A 24,474-nucleotide genomic window follows, 5' to 3' on the forward strand; every position below is an offset into this window, starting at 1 on the left:
TGGAAGGTGGTGTGGGGAAGGTGCCCTGTGTCTGTCACAGTGAAGGGTGGTGTGGGGAAGGTGCCCTGTGTCTGTCACAGTGAAGGGTGGTGTGGGGAAGGTGCCCTGACAGTTGTGGGTAGAGGCTGAGGATGTTGCTAAACTTCTCAGTGCACAGCCCAAGGATTAGCAGGGATGAGGCTGAGAACCCTGATGGTAGACTCTCATAGATTATGTTTAGGAGATTTAGTCTGTACTAAAAGCAGTGGGGGAAATGTTGATGGTGTTTTGCAGGGGAGTGACATGATCAAGAGGATGGTTATTATAGGTTGGAGATTGTATCAGAGAAGAGACATTGGTGGTTGCTAGGAGATGAGTCATGAAGCACAGGTAGTGGGGTGGTTGTATTGGGGAGATAAGTAGTTGGTGCTTGTGAATGGCTATGGACGGGTGGCAGAGACAGGACTCTGGCGAATGCATCTGGATAGATGGTAGGGAGCGGCAGAATGAGGGGAAGAGCATGACTGCATGTTGGCATGTATTGTATTTCATGTGGCTATGAGATGCCCATGTGAAATTTTCAGAGGGTGGTTTGAGAATACGGACAGTGAGCTCAAAGGCAAGAGGTGGACTTTAGCAGATTCTTGATACCTGAATCTGCTGTTGGTACATTTAAGTTACTGAATGTTGTGTGGACGTCATCATCTAGGGGGAAAGGGAAAGATGGGTTCTCTTCACTTGAGTCCTAAAGAGTTCCAGGTCAAGTTTTATCTTAGACCTATTTTTTACTTTATGTATTTGATTCAGATTATTCTGTGCAAATTGGATTTGTCAGAAAAATAATTCCGTATGATTCAGAATTACTCCTATTTGTAATTTAAACATGTTCTCAATGTTGGTTCACAAAATTCATAAATGATTATGAAACAGGAGTCATTTTTTCAGTTATGAGAAGTGAATATTTTTTCATTTCTTCTCAATTAAAAATAATCAAAGTCCCTGCCTTTCTGCTTACTGATTACTAGCACGTCCTCTGAAAGAGCAGGCCAAAGTTGTGACTTTACCCAGAATTCTTTCAGGTGCCTTGCTTGGTACACGAGTGGAGCCAGTCTCTGCTTCTCCCTTATCCTCAGCTGAGGAGAGAAGGGAGCGATGGAGCTGGAACACCTCTTTCTCAAAGTCTACCCACCTCCTGCTGACTTGTCCCTGGTCCCGGGAGACCAGCCAGTGTTGCTCTCAGCACCTTACTGTCCCCGTTTGTTGCTGTCTGGGGTTAAGGGAGCATTATGATGCTGAAGGGCTCATTCTGTCTAGGTGTGGCTCAGACATTCACCGTCCTCACCTTTGCCATTGGATCCTTCAGTACAGTACTGTGAACGGGAAGGCTCCCCACTACTCCTGTATGGTGACTCACATTCCCTCCCTGGCTTCAGTTGTATCATTGCAGATCTAATGTTTTGCTTTTCTTGGGCTATTTATTAGTTGGTATCCAGACCTCAGTAATTAAACTTCTTAACCTTAGATTTCCTTTCTAATTTGGTAAGATTGTTTTTTTTTTTTTTGGTTTTTCGAGACAGGGTTTCTCTGTGTAGCTTTGCGCCTTTCCTGAATCTCGCTCTGTAGACCAGGCTGGCCTTGAACTCACAGAGATCCGCCTGCCTCTGCCTCCCGAGTGCTGGGATTAAAGGTGTGCGCCACCACCTCCCGGCTGGTAAAATTGTTTTTTAAAGATTGTTTTTACTGTCAAAAGTCCCCTGAGTAAAAAGATGGAACAGTTGCTTGATATTAGGAAATGAATTAAATTTCCTAGAATTTATTTATTTATTTTTTTGGTTTTTGGAAACAGGGTTTCTCTGTGTAGTTTTTGTGCCTGTCCTGGATTTTGCTCTGTAGACCAGGCTGGCCTCAACTCACAGAGATCTGCCTGGCTCTGCCTCCCAAGTGCTGGGATTAAAGGTGTGTGCCACCACCACTCAGCTAGATTTTATTTTTTTGGTTTTATCTAATACACATTAGTGCTTATGTTCAGAAAAATTTAAATACTTGTCCTCAAGTACCAAAAGCTTCTTTTAAAAAATGGTTAATACAATACATTTCAAGATCTAATTAAGAAAAATATTTCACATTTTGGATTGAAGGGAAGTTGCTAGGAACATGGAGTAATAACTTTTATTTGTTAATTTGGAAACCATGGCAACACAATAAATATTATGTCTCTTAATTTGTCTTTCAGTGTTCTTTTGGCCTGAGTGCTATGGAAGAATAAACAAAGTTAACACAGTAAATGCTGAGTATGAGCTACCTGAGTTAGTCATTTTTCTTGAGTGTTTCACATGTTTTTTTTTACTGTGTGTGTGTGTGTTTGAAACACAGTCTCATTATATAACCCTGTCTGACTTCAAATTTATGATCTTCCTACCTCAGGCTTCCAAGTTGCTGGTATGGTAGGCCCATGCCTTCACACACCTAGTGAGTGAGAAAAGATTCACTCCAGGTCAGGCTGGCCTCAAACTCATAATGGCCCCCATGCCTCAGTTCTCCGATTTTTGTACTTTGAATCTCAAGTATCTTTAGGTACAAAGATGTGAAATGTGGAGAACTGCTGGACTAGTAAGTAGCTCATGGCCTACAGTGTGTACAATGGGAGGAGGTGATGCTGGAGGAATGGGGCCACTCAGGAAGGGATTTTTCTGCTGAGGAATTGGAATTGACTTTGAAAGCTGTGGGGCCATAATCAGATTTGACATCCAGGGTAATAACCCTGGCTACCATGGATGTGTCTGGAAGAGAGGTCACAGTGGGAAAGTGGCTGTGTGCATCTTGTTGGGAGATGAGAACTTGAGGAGGTGGTGACAGGGAAAGGAGATATTTGAGGTTTGGCAAAAGTGTAGAGACTTGTGGATATCGGGTAGGTGGGACTCAGGGACTGAGTTGTGGAGGGAAGCTAGGAAAAAGGGAAAGAGTCTTCATTTCATCTTCTGGGTAATGGGACAGTAACAGAAGCTATAAACAGAAGGCAACTTAAAGGGGAGATTATGCATTTAATTAGGGATTTATTGAATCTAAAGTTCTTGTGAGATACTATCCATTTTTAATAGCCTATTAGGTCAGGATGGTGGAGAAAAGCCTGTCTTGGACATAAAGATTTGTTGACTTTTATCAACTGAGGTCAGTATCACCCAGGAGAGATGACAGAATTAAAAAAGCAGGAGGGTTAGCCTAGAAACTCTGGTTCTGTTCAAACTTGAGGGATCTAGGAAAGAAATGTGTGTCCACACAGGATTCTGAAGAGGGACGTTAGAGAACACAGAGGAAAACCAAAGGCATTAGTGCTGCAGGATGCCAAGAGCTTTCAGGAGGAACGAGGCCTTAGTGATGCCAGCTTTCCAGAAAGAAGTGAGATAAGAACTTAGAAATTCCACTGGGTTTGGTAGTTAGAGGTCATTAGTGACCTTTGCCTGAGTAGTTTCAGTCCAGTGATTTGGGCAGAAGCCAGACTGTAGTCATTTGAACCAAGTGAGAAGTGAGGAGGGAGGTATGTGAAAACGTGGCTGCAAAGAGAAGACTAGATTTGAGCTGGGCTGGGGACTTGTTACTCACCTTTTAATGATGGGAGAGACCTTGGACCCAAGGTTGATGAACCAGTAGAAGGAGAAGCTGAAGACAGGAAAGGTGGACAGTTGGGCAGGGTCCTGGGTGGGTGAGTCCTGTATGGCAGTTTGGAAGGGATGATGTGGAGGGAGGGGGCCTTCTTCAGGCTACCACCTGTATTTTCTACTTGAAGCACATTCTTAGACACATTTGAAAGGTTCCTTCTGTTGTGGAAAAGCAGTGGCCCAAGAGCAGAAATACCTCATGTAGGAGAGAGAAGAAAAACTATATTGCAGAACTTTCTCCTTGGAGAATGAAAACCATTTACATTGTATTTTTTAGAAACTCTCCCCTTCCGGTTTATTTAAAACAGTCTGTAGTAGTATGACACAGTTTTGAGTGGTACTATTTTGTTTCTGAAAGCCTCTGTGGTTCATTGCATACTTAGAGTATATGTCTTCAAAACAAAACAAAAACACGTATCTGTTTGTGTTCACTAGGTACTCTTCATAACTTTATGGACCTACTCCAATTTATAGAATACATGCATGTCTTGTGTTGGTTAACTCTTTTGCCTCTGAATTGTTAGATACTAGATTCAGACTGTTTTTAACAAACATACCTTTGCTCCTATACCAGAATAGTAGTCTCAAGTAAGATGTGCAGGAAGGATTTTATCGAAGGAAACGGTGAGCACTGCCCAGCAGACCAAGCAGGCTCTCCTTTGTTGTCTGTCCAGTGAACACAGTCTATAACAAGATTGACAGGCCTCAGGGGAGCCTCTGATTGCAATGCTGCAGGGAACCACAGCAAGTTTAACCTAGTCCCCATGCCTGGTAAACTGAAGCAGTTAGAGAATGCAAATTTAAAATGCAGAAAGCTTGTGAATGCTTCTGGTTTGAGAAGTTTGACTGTGCTTGTTTCTTGGGGTTTCAGTAGGTTGACCCTGTAGTAGATAATGGGTAGTCTCAAGGAAGGGAGAAACTGAAATTAGAATTAGGAAGCTTTAAAGGCTCTAAGGTAAAAGTGGTAAGAGCTGTTGGGAAGAGGGGGGTCTGTTGGAAGGAAACCAGGGATGGACTTAGGAAGCTAAGGGGTCCTGAGACTTGGGATTAAGTGGGGTGGTGTGGGCTCCATTGCTGGAGACTGGGGACTTGTGAAGTGAAGCTGCCCACTGGTGAGGGTGGAGTTGGTTTCACTCACTCTAGGTCTACACTAGCTCATCCACTAGGTGGTAGAAGTGGAGACGTTGATTATGGCTGCGAAGTCAGAGTTTGTGATGCTGGATTTGAGTCCTTCTCATTGGCTCAGAGCTGAAATGACAATGAAAGATGAGGACAAAGGCTGGGCATAGTAAAAGGAGATTATCTATATCTGGGGTAAAGGAGTGGTCCTAGAACCGATAGGACCCAAACAGTTCAGTTCCAAAGAGAAGAGAACCGGGGCTCTTTGAAAACCGCCCAAAGCAAACCTCTGGTTTGTCTGAGGAGATGGGCTCAGACTTCATGTATAAATGGACATGTTGGAGTAGCATGGTCAAGAGTATGGACTACAGTATGAGTCTTAGGATGTGGGTCTTGGCTCCGGTATTTGCTCTTAGGTGATATTATTAGCATAGTATTTGTCTTCCTTATCTCAGAGGTTGATTTTGTGGATTAAAAGCAACCAGTCATCCAGCCTTGCTAGTGCTCAAGTGACGCAATCAGGGCAGTGTGAGATCTCATTTGCCCACTCTTTGGAAAGTGTGGTTTTTGTTTATTTGTTTGAGATGGAATCTTGCTTTGTTGTCCTTGCTGGATTCAAATTCCTGGGCTCAAGATCCTTTGGCCTCAGCCTCCAGACTAGCTGGGACTACACTTGTGCCCCACTGTGCCAGGTGCAAGTTTGGGTTTTGATTGTGAGGAGATTATTCTGATAATATTGTTTAATTTTAGGTAAGGTTATCCCTTAACAGACTTACTACAGTTTGAATTGGATTCTGACCTGTTTTCATAAGCACGTTTCTCAGACTGTGTTCCCAGACCATGATGTTTAGTTAATTAGGGGTTATTTAGTAATTGGTCCAAGAAATGCTATATATTCTCTACCCCTCTTTGAGATCCCTAATGTTTGTTATTAAATATTCTGACTTAAAAAGAAGTTCAGTTCAATATTTCCTAAACTTTCTAGGTCATAAACTCTCCTTCCTCCAGTTTATACATTAAACTTTGTAAACTAGAATTTTGTATATTTTAGTATTTATTTAGCTTGAACTCTCTCTGTCTCTCTCGCTGTTTGTCTCTCTCTTTCTGTATGTGTGTTTGTGTGTACTTGTGTGTGTCTTTAAGACAGGCCCTCATATAGCCCAGGCTGGCCTCCAACTCACTATGTCGACAAGGAGGCAGACTTTTTTTTTTTGTTTTTTTGTTTTTCGAGACAGGGTTTCCCTGTGTAGCTTTGCGCCTTTCCTGGAACTCACTTGGTAGCCCATGCTGGCCTCGAACTCACAGAGATCCTCCTGGCTCTGCCTCCCGAGTGCTGGGATTAAAGGCGTGTGCCACCACCGCCTGGCCGAAGGCAGACTTTTGATCTCCTACCATTGTCTCCTGAGTGCTTGGACTGCCGGTGTGTGCCTCCACACCTCGGAACTTAGGTGGGTTTTGTTGCATTCAGTCTTATCTACTCAGAAAACTTAAGGCATAAGTCAGTGGGCCGGAGAGATGGCTCAGTGGCTAAGAGCACTGACTGTTCTTGCAGAGGACCAGGGTTTGATTCTCAGCACCCACATGGTGGCTCCTGTCTATAACTCCAGTCTCAGTGGAGCTCACACCTTCTTCTGGCCTCTGTGGGCACTACATGTGCATGGTGCACAGACATACATACAGGCAAAACACCCATACACATAAAATAAAGATAAAGGTAAAGCTGTGTGGGGTGGCGCACACCTTTAATCTCAGCACTTGGGAGGCAGAGGCAGGCAGATCTCTGAGTTGGAGGCCAGCCTGGTCTATAAATCAAGTTCCAGGACAGCCAGGGCCGTTTCACAGAGAAACTCTGCCCCCAAAAACCACACACACACACACACACACACACACACACACACACACACACACACACACAAGAAAACAAATCAAATCGATATAATTCAGTGACCAACACATGTGGCATTTTAGGATATTGCATGCTTTTAAAATCTGCTTACTGGAATGTACAATCATCATCTTTTATCTAATTGCAAAACATTTCATCAGCTCCTGAGAACGCCCTTCTTAATTAGCACTTCCTCCCTATCTCTTTCTTCCCTGGCAACCAGTAGTCTAGTTTCTGTCTGTGTAAATTTGCTTATTCTTGGTGTTTTATATAAATAGAATCATGGGTGTCACTTTTCATATCTGTTGTCTTTCACTTAGCAAAGTGTTTTCAGGGTTTATCCATGTTGCAGTCTGTATCACTCTTGTGTTTGTTTTTATGGCTGAGTCGTGTTCCATTCAATGGATCCTCCACATTTGTTTATCCATTTACCAGCTGTTGGAATTTGGTGATCTTTGCATTTTGACTGTTATGAGCAAAGCTGTTGGAAACATTTGTGGGGATATATGTCTTCATCTACCTTAGGTACACACACATCTAGAGTGGGTGCTGGGTTTCTGATAGCTCTGCATTTAAATTCTAGAGAAACTGCCACACTTTTCCCAAGCATTTGGACCATTGTATACCTCCAGCAGTGCTGTGCGCATTCTGATCTCTCCACATTCTTGCCAGCTCTAGTTACTTTGGTTTAAAAATAATTTGTTTTACTACAGCCATTCTAGTAGCTGTGAAATGGTGACTCGGTGTAGGTGAAGTCTTTTACCCTCCTTTTCCACCTTTCTCATTAAACTTTTTATTTTCTTTTTAAACAAGTTTCAAAATTTGTGACACGTTTTTGGTCAAGTTCTTTCCAATAATGAGCACCGACTGAAAACAAACAACAGTAATGACTCAAAACTTCCATATTCAGACAAACAAGTGTCCACACAACATTCTTTCTGAAGATTTTTCCAGGCCAGGCTTCTATGAGATGTTCACTTTCCACCAATTAGGTAACAAGTGTTAGAGATGAATCTCAGCCTGCCCCTGAGCTCCCAGAGCAGTTAGTGGCCTTCCCAGCTCTGGCACCTTCTTGGAGTATAGTCAGTGAAGTGTCTTAACACACAGAATTGCTGGGGACCTTACCGATGGCAGCTGCACCAGCTCTCTGGAACTGAGGACTGCCTTCCGGCTTTGCACCAGAATATCGATGACTCTTTCTTCTCTTCAGCGAACTTGCAGGCAGTGAGCTGGGTTAGAGGCCAGTGGAGGGGCAGAGCCTGCCTTAATTTGGCTTGGATGGTTCAGGATAATCATGAACAGTGAGGAGAGCTACTTCTAGTGACAGGTCATTTTTTTGCTGTAACTTGCAGCATTGTCAGGACAAACATTTGATGGACAGCTCTCTCAGGAGCAGCTTCACTCAGAGCCTCATGGTGCATTTCAACACCCTGTACTGCAGTTGTGACGTTGGCTGGAGAAAGGCAGCGACCATCCTGTGGTTGAGAACTCCAGTTTCCCTAGCTCACAGGGACCATGTCCACACCACCAACCACCAGTCCTGTAGACACTGTGGAAGGGCAGGCACAAAGGCTTGCTGTGGACAAGTTGGTGGCAGGACACAGTCTATACTTGGTGTGGTTCCACTTGCATTGCCACCTTGCGAGTGACATTCCGTCCTGTGAACCAAGGCATGTTAGCACTTGACTTAGGCCAGGAATTTGGCCCAAATGCTGCAGTGTGAGGGTTGTAGCTCATTTCTTAGTGTAAGAGCTGCCTTCCTAAAAGGCTGTTCCTCTTCTGGCTGCTAGTGTTTCATACCAAGTGTATAAGCTAGAAGGTATATACACTCATGTGCCTGACAACTTTTTTTAAATTTCAAGACAGGGTTTCTCTGTGTAGCCCTGGCTGTGGGAACTCACCCTGTTGACCTGCCTGGTCTTGAACTCAGAGATCCATCTGCCTCTATCTCTCAAGTGCTGGAATTAAAGGCATGTGCCACCACCATCCAGTGGTCTGCCAGTTTTTTGAGAGACCAGCTTTGAATTTGCCAACATTAGAAGCAACAATCAAGACAGCATAGGCATCTGTAATGATGGCACCTCCACCACATTTGCAGATCAGTTGGGCAGTAGTGTTAGACCAGCCTGAGGTTGGTAGATGAATCTCCTTTCCCATTTTGATTTAGGTAGTTTTCATGGCATCTGTGTTCTGGTAGCAAATCTATTACAGAAACCTTAGAGGGTTTTTTTTTTTTTGTTTGTTTGTTTTTGTTTTTCCTCAGTGAGATCTCTTTCTCTGTTCCCCTGCTGCAGGACCTGAATGGCTGAGTTCAAGTGGTCCTTCTGCCTCAGCCTGCTAAGTAGCTAAGACTGAGATTACAAGTTCATGCCACAACAAGACAGTCTCTACTTAGTCCAGACTAGCCTGAAACTGGATGTGTAGCCCAGACTGGCTTCAAATTCACAACTCTCCTGCCTCAGCCTCCTGAGTGCTGGGATTACAGTCACACACCATCATACCCACCTCCAGTATGGTTTTAATTTACATTTTTTCTAATGACTAATGGTGTCTAGGATGTTTTTAGTTTTGCCATTTGTATATCGTTTTTACTGAAGTGTCTATTCAAATCCAGTTTAAGATTGAATTATTTCTCCCCCTGATTTTGCAGCTCTCATTTCCTCAAATTCCAAATGTCCATAATAAGAAGTTCTGATGATAAAGGGAAAAAAAATCCCTAAGACAAACTCACTCAGACCGTAGTACCCGTGTGGGCCTTCCCTGTTCCTAGAAGTGCTTCCATTGTGATTGTGACGGTTCTGAAGTCAGGAGTGAATAGTCTGTAGGTTCAGAAGGCTTATGAGTTTGAGGTCACCAAGAGCTAGGCTTTTTGTTGCCATTTTGTTTTTCTCTTTGTCCCCAAATTTAGTCAGAAATGTAGTTAAACTCTGTCCAAGTTGTTTTTACTTCTTGTGTCACCGTTTTGTTTTTTTTTTCCTTACTCTTGAGTTTCTGCACCTGTTCAGTGGGTACTTGTGCCTCATATTTGAAAGCACAACAACCAGCATCACTTGTAGAAATCTGGTCCTGTGACCTGGCTGCAAAGGAAACTTCTTAACCTGAATTTCCAATTCCTCATTTTTTTTTTTTATTAGTGTTAGGAGTTGGGGTCATTTTACACTAAAGAACATAAATGATTCAAACTTCTGAATACTTACAATTTCATGTGTTATGATCACTTCTGAATTTATCTAAATCTTTTTTTTTTTTGCTAAAATACACACGACATAGTGTAGATGTAATTCTAAACAGTCTTATTAAGTAAGAAACACAGAGCCAAATAAAGAGTTAAAAGTCCAAGAGGTCAGAGCACTAGCGAATAGCCTTTAGCTTACCAGCTGCTGCCGTCCTTCCTCTAAGAAAAGAGACCTATTTCCTGTGTGTCTGTGCTTTTATTGACTTTCTGTTCTGCCTTCTCATTGGTTCTAAACCCAACCACATGACTTCTTCATCACTGCCTGTCTATACAGACCTCCAGATCTCTGTGGTTGGTACAGCGATTAAAGGCGTGTCTCCAAGCTGGCTATGTCCTTGAATACACAGACTCTGCCTGCCATGTGATTGGATTAAGGGCGTGTGCTACCACTGCCAGACTTCTGCTAAATGACTTGCTATTAACTCTGACCTGCAGGCAACTTTATTTATTCACATACAAATAAAATCACATTTTAGCACAAATAAAATATCACCATAACATAGAGTTTACTATGGTAACCATTTTGAGTGTGCATTCCTGCAGCACTAGGTATATTTATATTTTGTAATTGTCACCTCGATACTTCTGCAGAACCTCGTTATCTTTCAGTCTCAAAACTGTCCCCGTTAAACACTAACTCCTCACTCCCCATCTTTCCAGCCCTTAGCCATCACTCTTCCACATTCTGTCTCTATGAATCTGACCTTAGGTACCTTGCATAAGCACAAGGATGTACTATTCGTCCATCTGGGTCTGCCTTGCTTAATTTAGTGTCTTTACAAGATGCACCCATGTGGTCATAATCTTTTTTAAAAATTTTTTTATTACATACCAACCACGGATCCCCCCTCATCCCTCCTCCCCGCTACCCCCTCCTGTCCAAACCACCCCCTGACCCATTCTCTATCCCCTCCTCCAAAAGGGCAAGTTCTCTCATGGGGGGGACAGCAAAGCCTGGTACATTAAGTTGAGCCCCTCTCCCCTGCCCCAAGGTTGAGCAAGGCATTTGACCATAGGTAATGGGATCCAAAAAGCCAGTTCATGCACAGGGATAGATCCTGGTCATACTGCCAGGGGTCCCCCCAAGAGACCTAGCCACACAGCCGTCTCCCGTTTGCAGAGGGTCTAGTTCAGTCCCATGCAGGCTCCCATGTGGTCCTATCTAAATGTTCTTCCTTCCTAAAGACTGAATAATATCCAGTCATGTGTCTGTAACATAATTTGCTAATTCATCTGTTATGGACTTTTGGGTTGTTGTCACCTTGGGGTTTTTCGGAATGTGACACTGTAAACATTGATGTCTAAATGTCTGTTTGAGTCTCTGCTTTTAAGTCTTTTGTATGTTTATCTCTCAGTGGAATTATTTGGATCAAATGGTCTTTCTGTATTTAGTTTTAACTTTAGTTTGAACTTAGTTATGTTCCATTTATTTTGTGTGTATGAGAGAGGTGTGTAGCAAAATAAACCTACAGGAACTGTTCCATGGATTATATTCTGGGGTGAAAACACTGCTGTTTCTCCCTAGAAACTGCTGTCTGTGCTTGTGATTGTCGACTTAAAATTTGGCATGCAGTTTCAGAGTGCACGAAAATTTTGTCTGCTGGGATGCACTCAGCCTCGGCTCCTCAGGCTGCTTGAGCAGTGTATAGGAAGAAGCAGATAAAGTAATTTTAAACCCTGTTTCTGTATGTGCAAAGTGTGGCTTAAACACTATTTCCACAGAACTAGATGGAGTAACAAAGAGATGAAAGTGTGTGTGTGTGTGTGTGTGTGTGTGTGTGTGTGTGTGTCTGAGTGCATGGTTTTTCCCTTTGGTTGTTAAAGAAATGTCATTGAACAGATTCCAATAATTTATAATTCAGGTTGTTAAAAAAAGTCTCATTTTAGTGTAGATTTTACAGAATTGGCCACAGATCCTGGAGAGATGAAATCAGTATTTTTGAATTAAATTTGCAAGTAAGACTACAAGTACAAAGCTAATGTACCTAGAATGAAAATTCTTACTTATTGCCATGGCTATAATTTAAAATACTTTAAAGTTTTATTACTTTGTAGATTCAAATGTATTTGCTATCTACTGAAATGTAACTTAGCCTTGAAGTCTTTTTCTGTGAAGGACAAACTCTAGTAAGGAAGTGATGTCTGCTCATAGTCCATGGGGTAAAGAAGGGGGATGTAACTTGAGGCAGGAATAGGTGCTTAAAAAGGTAGGGGCCAGTGTCAGACTCTGGTAGAAGACTTGTTGCTCTAGACACATCTGTGGTTGCAGCTTAGTCTATAGATTTTAATTTATTTTGTAAGCTTTTGCTACTATAAGACCTGTTTAGCAGCCTGGGGCATTGCCAGAATGGCGCAAATAGGAATTAAGTGTTACCTGTGTGCTGCTAGGCAAAACTCATTTCTTCCTAGCATTTTTGACTCCCAAACATGAGAGCAGGGCAGAGGTTTGTCATCTCACACTGTATATTCTTAGCACCTAATATAATTGCTTATGGAATAGATTCTTTTAAGCACTGGCAGAATCTATTCTTAGGAGATTGACATAAATATGACAACATGGAAAGAAGCATCTCCTGTAGCTATCCAGGGACTTAATCTGGATTGGAGTAAGAATGTGGCCAAGGACAGGAAATCACTACAGAGCAGAAACCAGAGAGATTTGAAAGTTCCACGTGGCACATTGAGCTGTTTATGAATTTCCTTGATATTCTGGCTTTAACCTGAATTGCACTTGTTTATTTAGGAGATGTTGGGGCATGAAAATTGTGGGGTGTCAAGAGACATGCGCGTCTAAAAGGTTTTATGTGTAGAGTTGTTTTGCCTGCGTGTTTGTCTGTCTGCTACTTGGGTGCTTGGTGCCCACAGAGGCCAGAAGAAGGCATCAGATTTCCTGGGACTTGAGTTACAGACCGCTGTGAGCCACTTTGTGGGTACTAAGAACTGAACTCAGATCAGCCAGTGCTCATAACCATTGAGCCATTTTCTAGTCTCTATTTTTTTTTAAATTGTTTTAAACATACTCTGTGTGTGTGTGTGTGTGTGTGTGTGTGTGTGTGTGTGTGTGTGTGTGTGTGTGTGTGTGTGTGTGTGTGTGATAACTTGCCTAAGTCAGTTTTCTCCTTCCACCATGTATGGCCCAGGGATTGATCGTCAGATTTGGTGACAAGGGCCTTTACCTGCTGAGTCATCTCCCTGCACCCTCTTTAAAGGCAAGGTCTCTCTGTGTAGCCCTGGCTGGCCTAGGACTCACTGTGTAGACCAGGCTAGTCTTGAAATTTCATTGAGTTTCTACTGCCTCTGTCTCCTGTGTGCTGGGGTTACAGGTGTATGTCACCACACCTGGCTTATAATTTTAATATAAAGTTATGAAGACACAGAGAGATAAGAGTGTATAGTATTTGTGAAAGATGTAATGGGAGTGATCATCATATATTGTAGAAACTCTTTCCTGGGGAGATGTAAACAAATGTCTAGCTCTTTATTGGAGAGTCCCAACAACACACCAAAGTATGATTCTATTGAAGTTAGACAGGCGTACTTACAGAACATGGTCAGGGAATTACTTATAGGAGCAAAGCAGCCACACCACCCCGCAGTCTCACCCCGTGGAGAATGGTGACTTTTGCAGAGCTGCTTATATGGAGTCTCCCTGTCAGTTAACCTTCCACAGTTTGTACTCTAGCACCTCCTGAGACCACAGGCTCTGTGCAGTTCAGGGCAGAGCCATACTCAGTGGGCAGGGGAGAGGGAGCAGAGAGGGTGTTTAAGATATGAGGTTGAGGGCTGGAGAGATGGCTCAGCAGTTAAGAGCACTGGCTGTTCTTGCAGAGATCCTGAGTTCAATTCCCAGCAACCACATGGTGGCTCGAAACCATCTGTAATGAGATCTTGTGCCCTCTTCTGAATTGTGGTAGAACATTGTATACGTAATAAATAAATCTTAAAAAAAAAGATATGAGGTTGAGGGAGTGATGGTCCTCCCCACCCCTCCTCCTGTGAGGGAATGCCAGCAGTTAACAGGTCCCGTCTTGAGCTGCTCTGATGAAGATGATGACTTCTGCTCCAAGGATAATACTAGACAACATCATAGAAAGCAGTAGTTTAGCTGAGTGAGAGACAATGGGAGTACTTCCTGCCAAGCAGATAGTCTACGAGGAGAGGCTTAGAAAGCCATAGAGTCCAGGCAGAGAAAGAGATGGGTCCTGAGTGTCAGGAGCCTTGTTTCTGCTTTTGCCTGCTGCTTCAGTGTGTGAGTCCCTCCACTTCTTACTTTAACCACAAGCATTGGGAACCAGTAGAGGATTTCAAACAGCCAAGTGACATCAGAAGTGTCTTTGTCAATTTTATGGCTACACAGAAGATGAATTATAGGGCAGATTCTAGAGGGATGGATTTTGGAGGTGGTTGTAGTCCAAGCAGGAGATGGAGCTTTCCTGCTGTGACTCCATTTACATCAAATGCCAGGATAGCTGATTATTAGAGATTAATGGAGTTGCCGGGATCTAGTGGGGAGATATAACAGGAAGGAATTATTCATGTATGTGGGCTTTTCTTTGAGGTTCTTGAGTTAATAGTGGTAGTTTTACAGTCTTATTAATGTACTAAAAAGCACCAGATTACATTCTTTAATAAGACTGTACAACTATTACTATACCACCCTGAACATACCTGCTCTCCTTTAAAAATGATGAATTATCTCTGATGCTTTAATTATATATCGATTTAAGAGGGAGGGGGAAGGATAAAGGAAAAGGGGAAGGGACGGAGACCCTGGAACCAGCAGAGTTCAAGACACTCAGTGATAGAGAGTTTAAATACTAGCAATATTGAAAATGAAGTAGCAGCTGTTCCTCAAGTTTTTAGTCTGTAAGATTGAATTGATAAGGACAGAAATATGGGAATAGAGCAAGTTTTGGGGAAATAAGGAGTGAGCTATGTATTAATTGTGCAACCAAGGCCAGCACCTAAACATAATGGCCCTGATTTAAAGACAGAGATTTGAGACTAGAGAAAGAGGGAATGTATGGAAGTTGATTGAAGTCAGTCAAACTTGTTGATAGATGATATTTTCTTTTTCCAACCTCCTTGGAAGACATGTCCTGTTGTTTCTTGTTGCCAAGTCTGGTATATAAGTGTTTTTGCCTTTGTATAAAACTGAGCTTTATGTTACTTTTCAGGCAGAAGCAAGGCTAGCAGCAAAGCGGGCCGCCCGGGCAGAAGCAAGAGACATCCGCATGAGGGAACTGGAACGGCAGCAAAGAGAGGTAACGAGAAGTGTCATCTTAGCCTGTGTGTGCGTGTGTGCGTGCGTGCGTGCGGTGTATTGGAGTGAGGGATAAAAAACAGGTTGGATGAAGGCGAGATCTCACCATCTCGAATCTCCGTTTCCAGGGTTCAGGAGTACAGACGACTTTAGTGAGCTACAGGCTGAGATAATAAATAGTGAGATCCCCAGGTTGGACACCTACTTTCTCTTCAGGGTGCTGGCTCCTCCACTTGAATGCAGATCTAAGTCTTGCTCTCCTGGTCAGCAACTGCATTTTCTCTTTAGATAAACCAGTTAAAAATGAACACAAAGAGAGGAGGGGGCATTGCAGACAATAGATAAAAAGGGTGGGTTGTTAAAAGCACTCGGTCCCCAGGGTGGCAAAACTAAAGACCCCTGTATTCTTCACTTCATAATCCCAATTCTCTGCTTTCAAAATAACCAACTTAGGAAGTCTATTTGGACATTTTTCTATATTTTCTTACTTACAGTAATTGTTGTCATCCTCACTGTCAATCCTGCTATATTCATAGAAGACCTCTCTGATGGGTCTTTGTGTTAAATGAGGACTGGCCTGGAAGTTTTAGAACGGAAGGTTTAGTTTGACATGACATATGTGCAGATCCAAGTAGAAACATCACAGTGAACCTTGATCTCCCCGATAGCTACCTGAATCCCCATGCTTACCATTTTGAGCATATTTAATACTGTAGAAAAATGTTCATATAAGAATGTGGGGGAAAATCCCAAACTATAAAATTAGTAGAACACCCCAAAACAACCAGTGCCAAAATATAGGATCAGAAAGAACTGGTTTAATCAGTACTTTGGTTTGACAGTATGCAATTATAATTGGTCTTATGTTTTTCTGTAGTCCACAGATTTATATTATGCTTTTGTCATCAGAAAAGTGGAAAAAAGTAAAATAGGTAAATGGAAATTGAGCTCTAAGCTCAATGACATACTTGTTAACTTTTCTTTCTGACATTGACTTGGGTCTGAAAATCCTCACAAATATTTTGATACTGTATTTATAAAGGGAAAACATCTGTGGAGGATTAGTAAGCAATTTATTTTGGTGTTACTGGTAGATTTTCTATTGACAAGTTAAAAAAAGAAATTTATATATTTGTGGTCTATGTTGATGTAATTTTCTCCCCTTAGTTACAGTTTCAAATATTGGTTTGAAATGTAATGTTCCTATGCAGTGTCTTTATACTCCTAAGATGTTACTAAATTATAAATAGAGACAGTTATTAATAGAAATTCTATCTATGCAGTGAACCATGTGTCTTTTTGTTACTGAACTTATTTAGCTTAGTAATTTCTTGTATTTTCAAAGTGTAAGCTTTGAGTCAACTACTATTGTTGTATCGGGCAAGTGTATGTGATTAAGGTTTTTTTTTTTTTTTGAGAATGCAGTGTATTGAAAACCATTCAGTTTATAAAACTTTTGTATTCATAGCCCTCTCATCATTGCTCTGAACGGAAATGGGGACAGATTCAGAAGTGGCTGGTAGGCCAGGATTGCCTGTCCTGCATGCTGTGCTAAACTGTTGAACTAATGCAACATTGAAGCAAAACATTGACTAACGGTTTGCAAAGTAGGCGCTTGGTCTGTGTGGACCTAAAGGTCACAGAGTAGCTGTTGTGTTTATAGTAGTTGAGATGAGTACTCGAGTCCAGCCGTTTTCTTTTGTGGTCAGTAGCCTCACTTTCAACTCATGAAAGTCCCAGATCAAGAAAGAATAAGTAAATGAATGTGTGTTTTAGTAGTTTAGGCCAGACTAGAAAATCTTAAATATAAACAAGAACATATATTGAAAGTCTAATATTTCATTTCTCTATTCAGGGGCTGTGAAGATAACCATTTAAAAGAATCATTGATATGTGTGTAGCTTACGTAGTGAGAGTATTAGACTTAGGAGGTTTTTGGTTTGAGGTTTAGAATGTAGTTGGTTAACCTGAGTCTTTACTGATAGCTAGGCTTGGGCATATGTGGGAGTTTGTTTCAGATGGGAGTAATTGTTACTCCTTACTACTTCTACCCCTGTTCTTTACTCCTTTCAAATGGATTCTTCCACTCCCTTCCTACCTTACTCTTCGGCTCCCTTGTTTGTGAGTCCACAGTTATCATGTGATATTCTTGATATAAACTATATATGTGGCTAGTAAATTTTTGGTGAAATCTGTAGTGTATGACCACACATAGGATTCTGTTGCCTATGATTCCTTTCATGTCAAATATTTCCCTTGATTCTAACTCTTTGGGTGTGTGTGTGTAGACTGAAGTTTCTGTCCCACATGGTCCTGCAGCCGTTCAGTCCCACATAAACACACAGAGGCTTATATTAATTATGAACTGTTTGGCCTATGGCTCAGGCTTGTAACTAACTAGCCCTTAGGCTTAAATTAACCCAAAATTCTTGTCTATGTTTAGCCATGTGGCTTAGTACCTTTTCTCAGCCTAGCATTCTTATCTTACTTCCTCTGCCTCAGGCTGGCGGCTCTCTCTGCCTTCCTCTTCCCAGCCTTCTCCTAGTCTGGTCACCCTGCCTACACTTCCTGCCTGGATACTGGCCAATCAGCGTTTTATTAAACTATAGGAGTGACAAACCTTTACAGTGTGCAAGAGCATTATCCCACAGCATGTGTGTGTCACACTTGGCTTGCTGGGATGTGAGTAGGGAGTACTAGAAACACGAAGCTCAGGAATGAAGGAAGTTACTGTGTGTCAGCACCGTGCTGGAGCTTTTTACCTTTCTTTACCATAGGGGACACTCTCCATTTTATAGATGTGTTCTTTAGTTTTTTTGTCAACTTAAAACAAATCTAGACATACCTGAGAAAAGGGAATCATAACTAAGGAATTTCATCCATCAGATTGGTCTATGGCCATGTCTGTGGTGCATTTTTCTTAATTACTAATTGATGTAGATGTAGGAAGGTCCAGTCCACTGTGGGTGGCACCATCCCTAGGCAGGTTGGCCTAGCTGTATAAGAGAGGTAGCTGAGCAAGCCAGAGGAGGCAGCATAGTAAGCAGTGTTCCTCCACTGTCTCTGCTTCAGTTCCTGCCCAGACTCTTTCATTGATGGACTGTCCCCAGTAAGCCTTTCCTTCCCTAACTTGGTTCTGGTCGGGGTTTTATCTTAGCAGCACAAAGCAAACTAGGACCAGAGACGAGCAGGAGAGGTTTGGTGATGGAAGGAGCCCGTGTAATCATGGGCAGGTCAGAGTTTGAGGGTAGGAAGGAGTGCCACTCTGCTGACAGAGGTGAAGGGAGGGCTGGAGTCTTCTGGGTCTCTATGCAGTCTTGTGTAGCTAGCTTTCCGTTTCTCAGGACTCTGGTTTAAGTTGCATGCTTCAGTCAGCAGCATGTTGGTGTTTGGCTGGAAGAGTAGATGCTGTTCCTAGTGTTTTCTGGTCTGACACTGAAGGAGCAACTCCAGCCCCAGTTTGATAATAATATTTGTAGACAGAGAAGGTGGCTAGGCATGTTCTTGGGGCTGTGATTTCCTTTTACTAAAACCACTTCGCCTCACTTTAAGTGAACTTTTAAAAAGAGTGTGTTTTATTTTCATTAACCTAATTTGAATATAACAAGATAATTTTCCAGGAAGTTTTCTAAACTTTATTAATTCTTATAAGAAGCTCAGGCATCACGTTGTAGAATCTTGGCCCATCTGTATTGTGCCATCACCTGCATTGGCCTTTTGTCCACACTGAGAATACTGGGGCTCACTTAGACTGGGAAGAAGCTCTGCCACTGAGCTTCATCTACACCCTGCTTGTTGTTTTTGAGACAAAGTCTAAGTCGTCCTGGCAGAAATAGTCTGCTGGTCATGAACTTCCTGGTCTGGGTACTTACATTGTCATTTATGATAGTGGCCAGTCCTTAGACAGCCAGGGAGGAAGAGACACCCAACAGTTTGGGCTAAATATGTCCCTGTCATTTAAGGCATTGTCATGCTTGGGTTGTTCAGTCCTAATAAGGCCACCCAGGATTATGACAGTGGTTGTTTCCTCGTGACTGAAGGGGATACTCTGCCTTGCATTTAGTGCCCAAGAACACAGTTTGCTGCTGTCTGTCTTCTTAGCTTCTGGTGCTGTTACTTAAGGACAAGCCACTGGCTGTTCTGTGTAGTCCGAGGCACCCCTGGACAGCGAAGAGGGCTGCTCTTCCATGGAAGGAAGCCCTGAGTTTGTTGTTGCTTCTGTGTGATTGGGCCTCGGCAGGGTGGGTGCTGTGGTGGATGTTGTAGTCATGGGTCTGTGGTCTGCTGAGTCTGAGGATCTGAATGCTGACTCCAGCTTTATGCTTTGCAAGATCCCTCCTTAACCCTCCCCTGTGCTAACTTTCTATGCTGAAGATGAGGGATCAGATAAGACCCTCTCCAGGGATTCCAGAGCCTAATATGGTGGCACCTGCCTATAATTATGGCACTTGGGAGGCAGAGGCAGGAGGATTGCCATGATTTTGAGGCTAGCTTGGTTTACTGAGTGAGACGTGTCTCAAAAAACAGAATTCTGGAGTTGTAACCAAGGTCTTTTCTTCTAATTTCCTCACATTTGCCACATAACTGCTTTTCACAGTCAGGAGATAATTGAAAACAGCCTCGGTGCTTTGCCTTTCTGCAAGTAGTGGTGCTGCTGAGGAAAGAGGCTTTTCAGCTGTTAAGGCATGATAGAAATTTCTTTGTGCATTCCATACTATTTTACCTGAACATATATTTTCAAATTGGCTTAGAGAAATGCTGTGCATTTTGGTAGCCTTAGTCATGTGCAGGTAATTAGATTTACATTGATTAGAATCAAATAGAATTGGGAATTTAGTTTTCCAGTTGTGCACTGTATTAGGGTTTTCTAGAGGAACAGAATCCATAGGATGAATGTCTGTAAAAGAATTTATTGAATTAACTTACATTAAAATGGTAACGGCCTCACACTTGAGAGGCTGAGAAACAGGTAGTTAGTTACTCGGTCCTTTTCACTGAGTGCTTCAGCAGCTGAGTCCTCTCACAGGAGCTGTTTTCTCGCTGTTGGGAGCTCAACAACTTGGTATTGATTTGTCCAACAGAGGGGTGTCTCACCAGTCTGGATCTGGTGCTAAAAACCTGGAAGGTTCCCAGAGAGCCATTATTCCTTAAACTATGCTGGAAGCCTAGAGAGACTGGTTTGCTGTCAGTGAGGCAGCAGGGGCAGGAGGGTAAAATCAGCCCCACAGTAGAAGGGAAGGCCAAGTTACCAAAGGCATTGGTTTCCTTCTGCCATGCCCCTTTTTGTCTGAGCTGCTGCCCAGTGAGTCTCTTATATCAGTTAAGGCGGGACAGTTCTTCATTTGAGGCTCCCTACTCAGGTGATACTGATTGATTTGTGGCAAGTTGGACCATCACACAGTTCCAGCGTTTCAAGTACTCAGCCATATGTGGCTAGTGGGCTACCATAATATCACGCACATAAACTATTTCTGGCATCACTATTGGACAATGCTGGTTTAAAGAATGGCTTTTGACTATGAAATAAACAAGCCATATTTTTTGTGCAAATGAACTGGACAATATGGAACATAAATTTCACTCTGTAGTCTTTTTAGGTCCAATTTTCTTTCTTTTCTTTCCATTTATTAATTAATTATTTTGCTGGGTGATGTGGTGCTACATACCTTTAATCCAGCACTTAGGAGGCAGAGGCAGAGGCAGATGTATCTCTGCATTCAGAGCCAGTCTGGTCTACAAAGCAAATTCCAGGACACCCAGGACTGTTACACAGAGAAACCCTGTCCCAAAAAACAAGAGCAAGTTGTTTTTTTTCTCTATTTATTCATGTTTTATTTTATGCATAAGTACTTCCCCTGCATTTATGTGCAGACCATTTGCATGTCTGGTGCCTGAAGTGGTCAGAAGAGGGTATCAGATCCTCTGGAGTTACAGATGGTTGTGAGCCTCCATGTTGGTACTGGGAATCAAACCCCATTCTTTTGGAAGATCAACAAGTACTGTTAACCACTGAGCCATCTCTCTAGCCCCAGTATCAAATTTTCAATAGAATTAAAAAGAAAAGCTGCTTAAATATAGGAAGTATACCAGTATTTAATAAGATTTTATTATGGAGTTATTTTGATAATGATATAATTGCAAATAATAGTGATTCATGTGTCCTTATCTCTTTGGGGACGTGTTCTTCAGATGGGTTTTTGTTGGTCTGCTTTAGATACAGGGTCTTACTTATGCAGCCCTGACTGGCCTGGAACTCACTTTGTAGATCATGCTCATCTCAAACTCACAGAGATCTGATTGCCTCTGCCTCTTAAATGCTGGGGTTAAAGGAATGTACCATCACATCTGGCTAGATGGGCTGTTTAGAAGTGCTCTATGGTTGGTGGGATGGAAAGGAACGGTAGAGTGAAGGGAGGATTCTACCTTGGATATCAGCTTAGTACCCCAGATGACACTGAGCGGCATGTAAAATTAATTTGCCTGTGTGATACAGGGCTTTCTAATTAGTTTGGAATCAGTTACCACTTAACACTGTATGCTCTCCTCTGCTAACTCACACGTCTCCAAGACTTTTTGTGACATCACTTACAAAAAGTGTAAACTGGCAATTAATGCCTAGAGATCACAACATCCTGTTGGAAATCAAGTCACCGAATCATCTTGGTATCTTTGAACCGACTTTGGGACACATTTTTATCAAGTGTAGCAGTATATACAGTGGATGTCAAAAGATGATTTTTTTAAAAATGACACGCAAAGATTGAGACCAAAATGAAGCAGTAAACTGTGGCACTTTGGTTAAATTACTGTTTCTCTTCTGAGATGGATGGCCAGAGATAGCCTCATCTGGTTTTCAGCTGCATAGTGGTCTAGCTGGATTGCTGTGGAGTGTTACAGCATTGTTTCATGTTGAAAGATAGCATTGCTGTTGATAGGTGAGTCCACCTAGACTTGTGAGGTGGTGTTTTTAGTCACAGTGGAAATTACTTTAGCAATTTGGATGTTAAAATTCTAAAAAATCAGAAATTCCGTACGGTGTCAGGTGACCATATTCTGGGGACTAGTTCTTTGCTACCCATGACTCAAGCTTTACTGTCTCAGTGCTGATGGGCAAATGTGGAAACATTTAGAATTGCACACAGTTACGTGTACTGTTAGGTGTAGTCAGTCTCTTTATAATCTGCTTAAGGCATGATTTAGATATCAACCATGAAATATTTATGTTATTTCTTAGTAGTTTATCACATGGGGGTGTATTTTCTTATTTCTTTTATTTTTCAGTTAGAATAGTAAGAGGAGGGAAAAAAAACCCCAAAAAACAAAAAAACTTCCTTACAGTGAGCACCAAGCTACAACCTAAGTATTTTTAAAGCCATGTACATTCTTCTTTATACATTTATGACAAAGAAAACAATTCGTCTTGCCTGTGTAAGCTAGCACTTACAATGAAAAAATAAACATCTGCTTTCAGTGCTCAATTCGGCATCTGTTTGCTGAGCACTGATGTGTGTTTTAGTCTCCGTATGTTGAGCTCTCTGGGCCACATGTATATAATAAGTGCTCAGACACATCCACACCTACTGAAATAAAAACACCGCCATTGCTGTGGCTGCCTTTCCACCCAAAGCATGTGATGCCACCAAACTCAGCTTTGGAACTGGTGTTGAAACCTGCTTATTCTAAGAAGGTGTCGCTATGCTTTTGACTGGCTGATTTTTGCTCCTTTGCTCTGATAAACAATTACTTGTTCAGTGATTAATTACCCATGTGCTTTCTTCTTTCCCAGGAAGATTCAGAGAGGGCCAGGCATTCTCACCGGTCTGGCCATCACCGTCCTTATCTGGTTTGTAGTGACATATAGACCTGCCTGTAGTGCTGTTCCTCATTGGCTTCATGTAGCCACAAACTTTTAATATGTTTGCTTTTATTTTTATCAGGGAGTTGAGGATACATTGTCTCTTCGAAGCCTTGGCAGTCACAGGGTTGGTATTCTAAGCTGTTAATACAGAATAGCAAAGCTTTAACAATGAGCTTCCCTCGGCATCAGTGTATCTGAGCAATCTGACAGTGCCCACTTATGCCTTTACCTTTAACATAAGTGAACAACACTGGCCAAGCTCTTTAATAGAAAGAGTTGCTATCTCTCAAATTATTGCTAGAAGTGAATCAATTCTAAAATCTTGAGTATTTTTATCTTAACACAGGTCTGTTCTTGTTTTCTGTAGAAATACCTTTGATTTCAGAAAAGTATCACAAAATGATAAGATTGAGTTTTATAGAATAACATCTGCTTTGTCCTAATTTTTAGATTTTTCCTACTTCCATATCTTAAACTGACAATCTATTGAATGAGCGTAGCTTTGGGGCTTGTCTGGCTAATTACAGTTATAATTACATGGAATTATTGACTTGAAAATTTTTCTTGCCATATGTATAGGAATTATGCTTTGACATTTTAATTAATATTTTATAATGTACCAGCCTTTTAGCATAGATCATTGTAAGTAGAGTGATGATTTGCTGCCTAAAATCCTGTGTGTTGTGCTGAAGCACAACCTCTCCTCTTGCTTCTTAAAGAATTGTGCCTTAAAACAGTGTTTTGCATTTGTATTATTTTTTTTTCATCAGTAAAACCATCTTTCATATCAAGGGGTGTATTTGTTCTAACTCTGATTTCCTTCTTACTTTATATGAAATGTACTACTTAAGCTGTTCTGACAAACCATGTGTTAACATTTTTATAATTGTAAATTCTTCATTACACTCCAATACATTATTTTCTTTTGGTGTATGCATTCTATTGTGTTTCTAGAATAACTTTATAAACTAGTTTCAAGTCATAAATGCTCTGTTTAGTTATAAATTGTAGATTTGTTTTATAGTATTTACAAATGTTTGAAGAAGTTTAAGATAACCAGTGGCTTAATAGGGGGCTAGAAAGCTGATTCAGCATTAAAAAGCAATTCTTAGCACCCACGTGGCTGCAGCTCACAACCATCTCTAACTCCAGGTCTAGGGCATCTGATGCCCTCTTCTGGCCTCTGCAGGCACCAGAGATACACAGTGTGCACATACGTACAAAAACACTCTTTTAAATATGTTTTTTATGTGTGTGAATGTTTTTTAGAAGGAAAATGTATGCATTTGTCATGCTTGCTGCTAGAGGTACTTTTTCTCTCCTCTTTAAACAACTTTTTAAAAAATTATATAATGAGTCTACCAACTTGACAATCAAGAGCTATGAAATATTCCCTCTTCCCTTTGTGACCGGTTTCTTTGCTTTCAGTTATAATGCTCATAGTGTGAGTTTTCACAATTGATTATTGAGATGAGCATT

At 41.7% G+C, this 24,474-nt stretch overlaps 1 protein-coding gene across 11 annotated transcripts in view; it reads left to right on the forward strand.

Annotated features, from left to right (window-relative positions):
* The window catches only part of Lrrfip2 (LRR binding FLII interacting protein 2), a 107,106-nt gene that overhangs the window by 23,760 nt on the left and 58,872 nt on the right, over positions 1-24,474 (forward strand). For all 11 annotated transcript variants that reach the window (XM_052722360.1, XM_052722350.1, XM_052722354.1 and 8 more), the window contains exon 4: positions 15,052-15,138. In XM_052722360.1, the coding sequence (XP_052578320.1) occupies positions 15,052-15,138 (87 nt within the window). The remainder of the gene's footprint in view (positions 1-15,051; positions 15,139-24,474) is intronic.

The sequence above is a fragment of the Peromyscus californicus genome, unplaced genomic scaffold (assembly GCF_007827085.1).
Source record: "Peromyscus californicus insignis strain IS unplaced genomic scaffold, ASM782708v3 Scaffold_11__1_contigs__length_118956290, whole genome shotgun sequence".
NCBI classification, from domain to species: domain Eukaryota; kingdom Metazoa; phylum Chordata; class Mammalia; order Rodentia; family Cricetidae; genus Peromyscus; species Peromyscus californicus.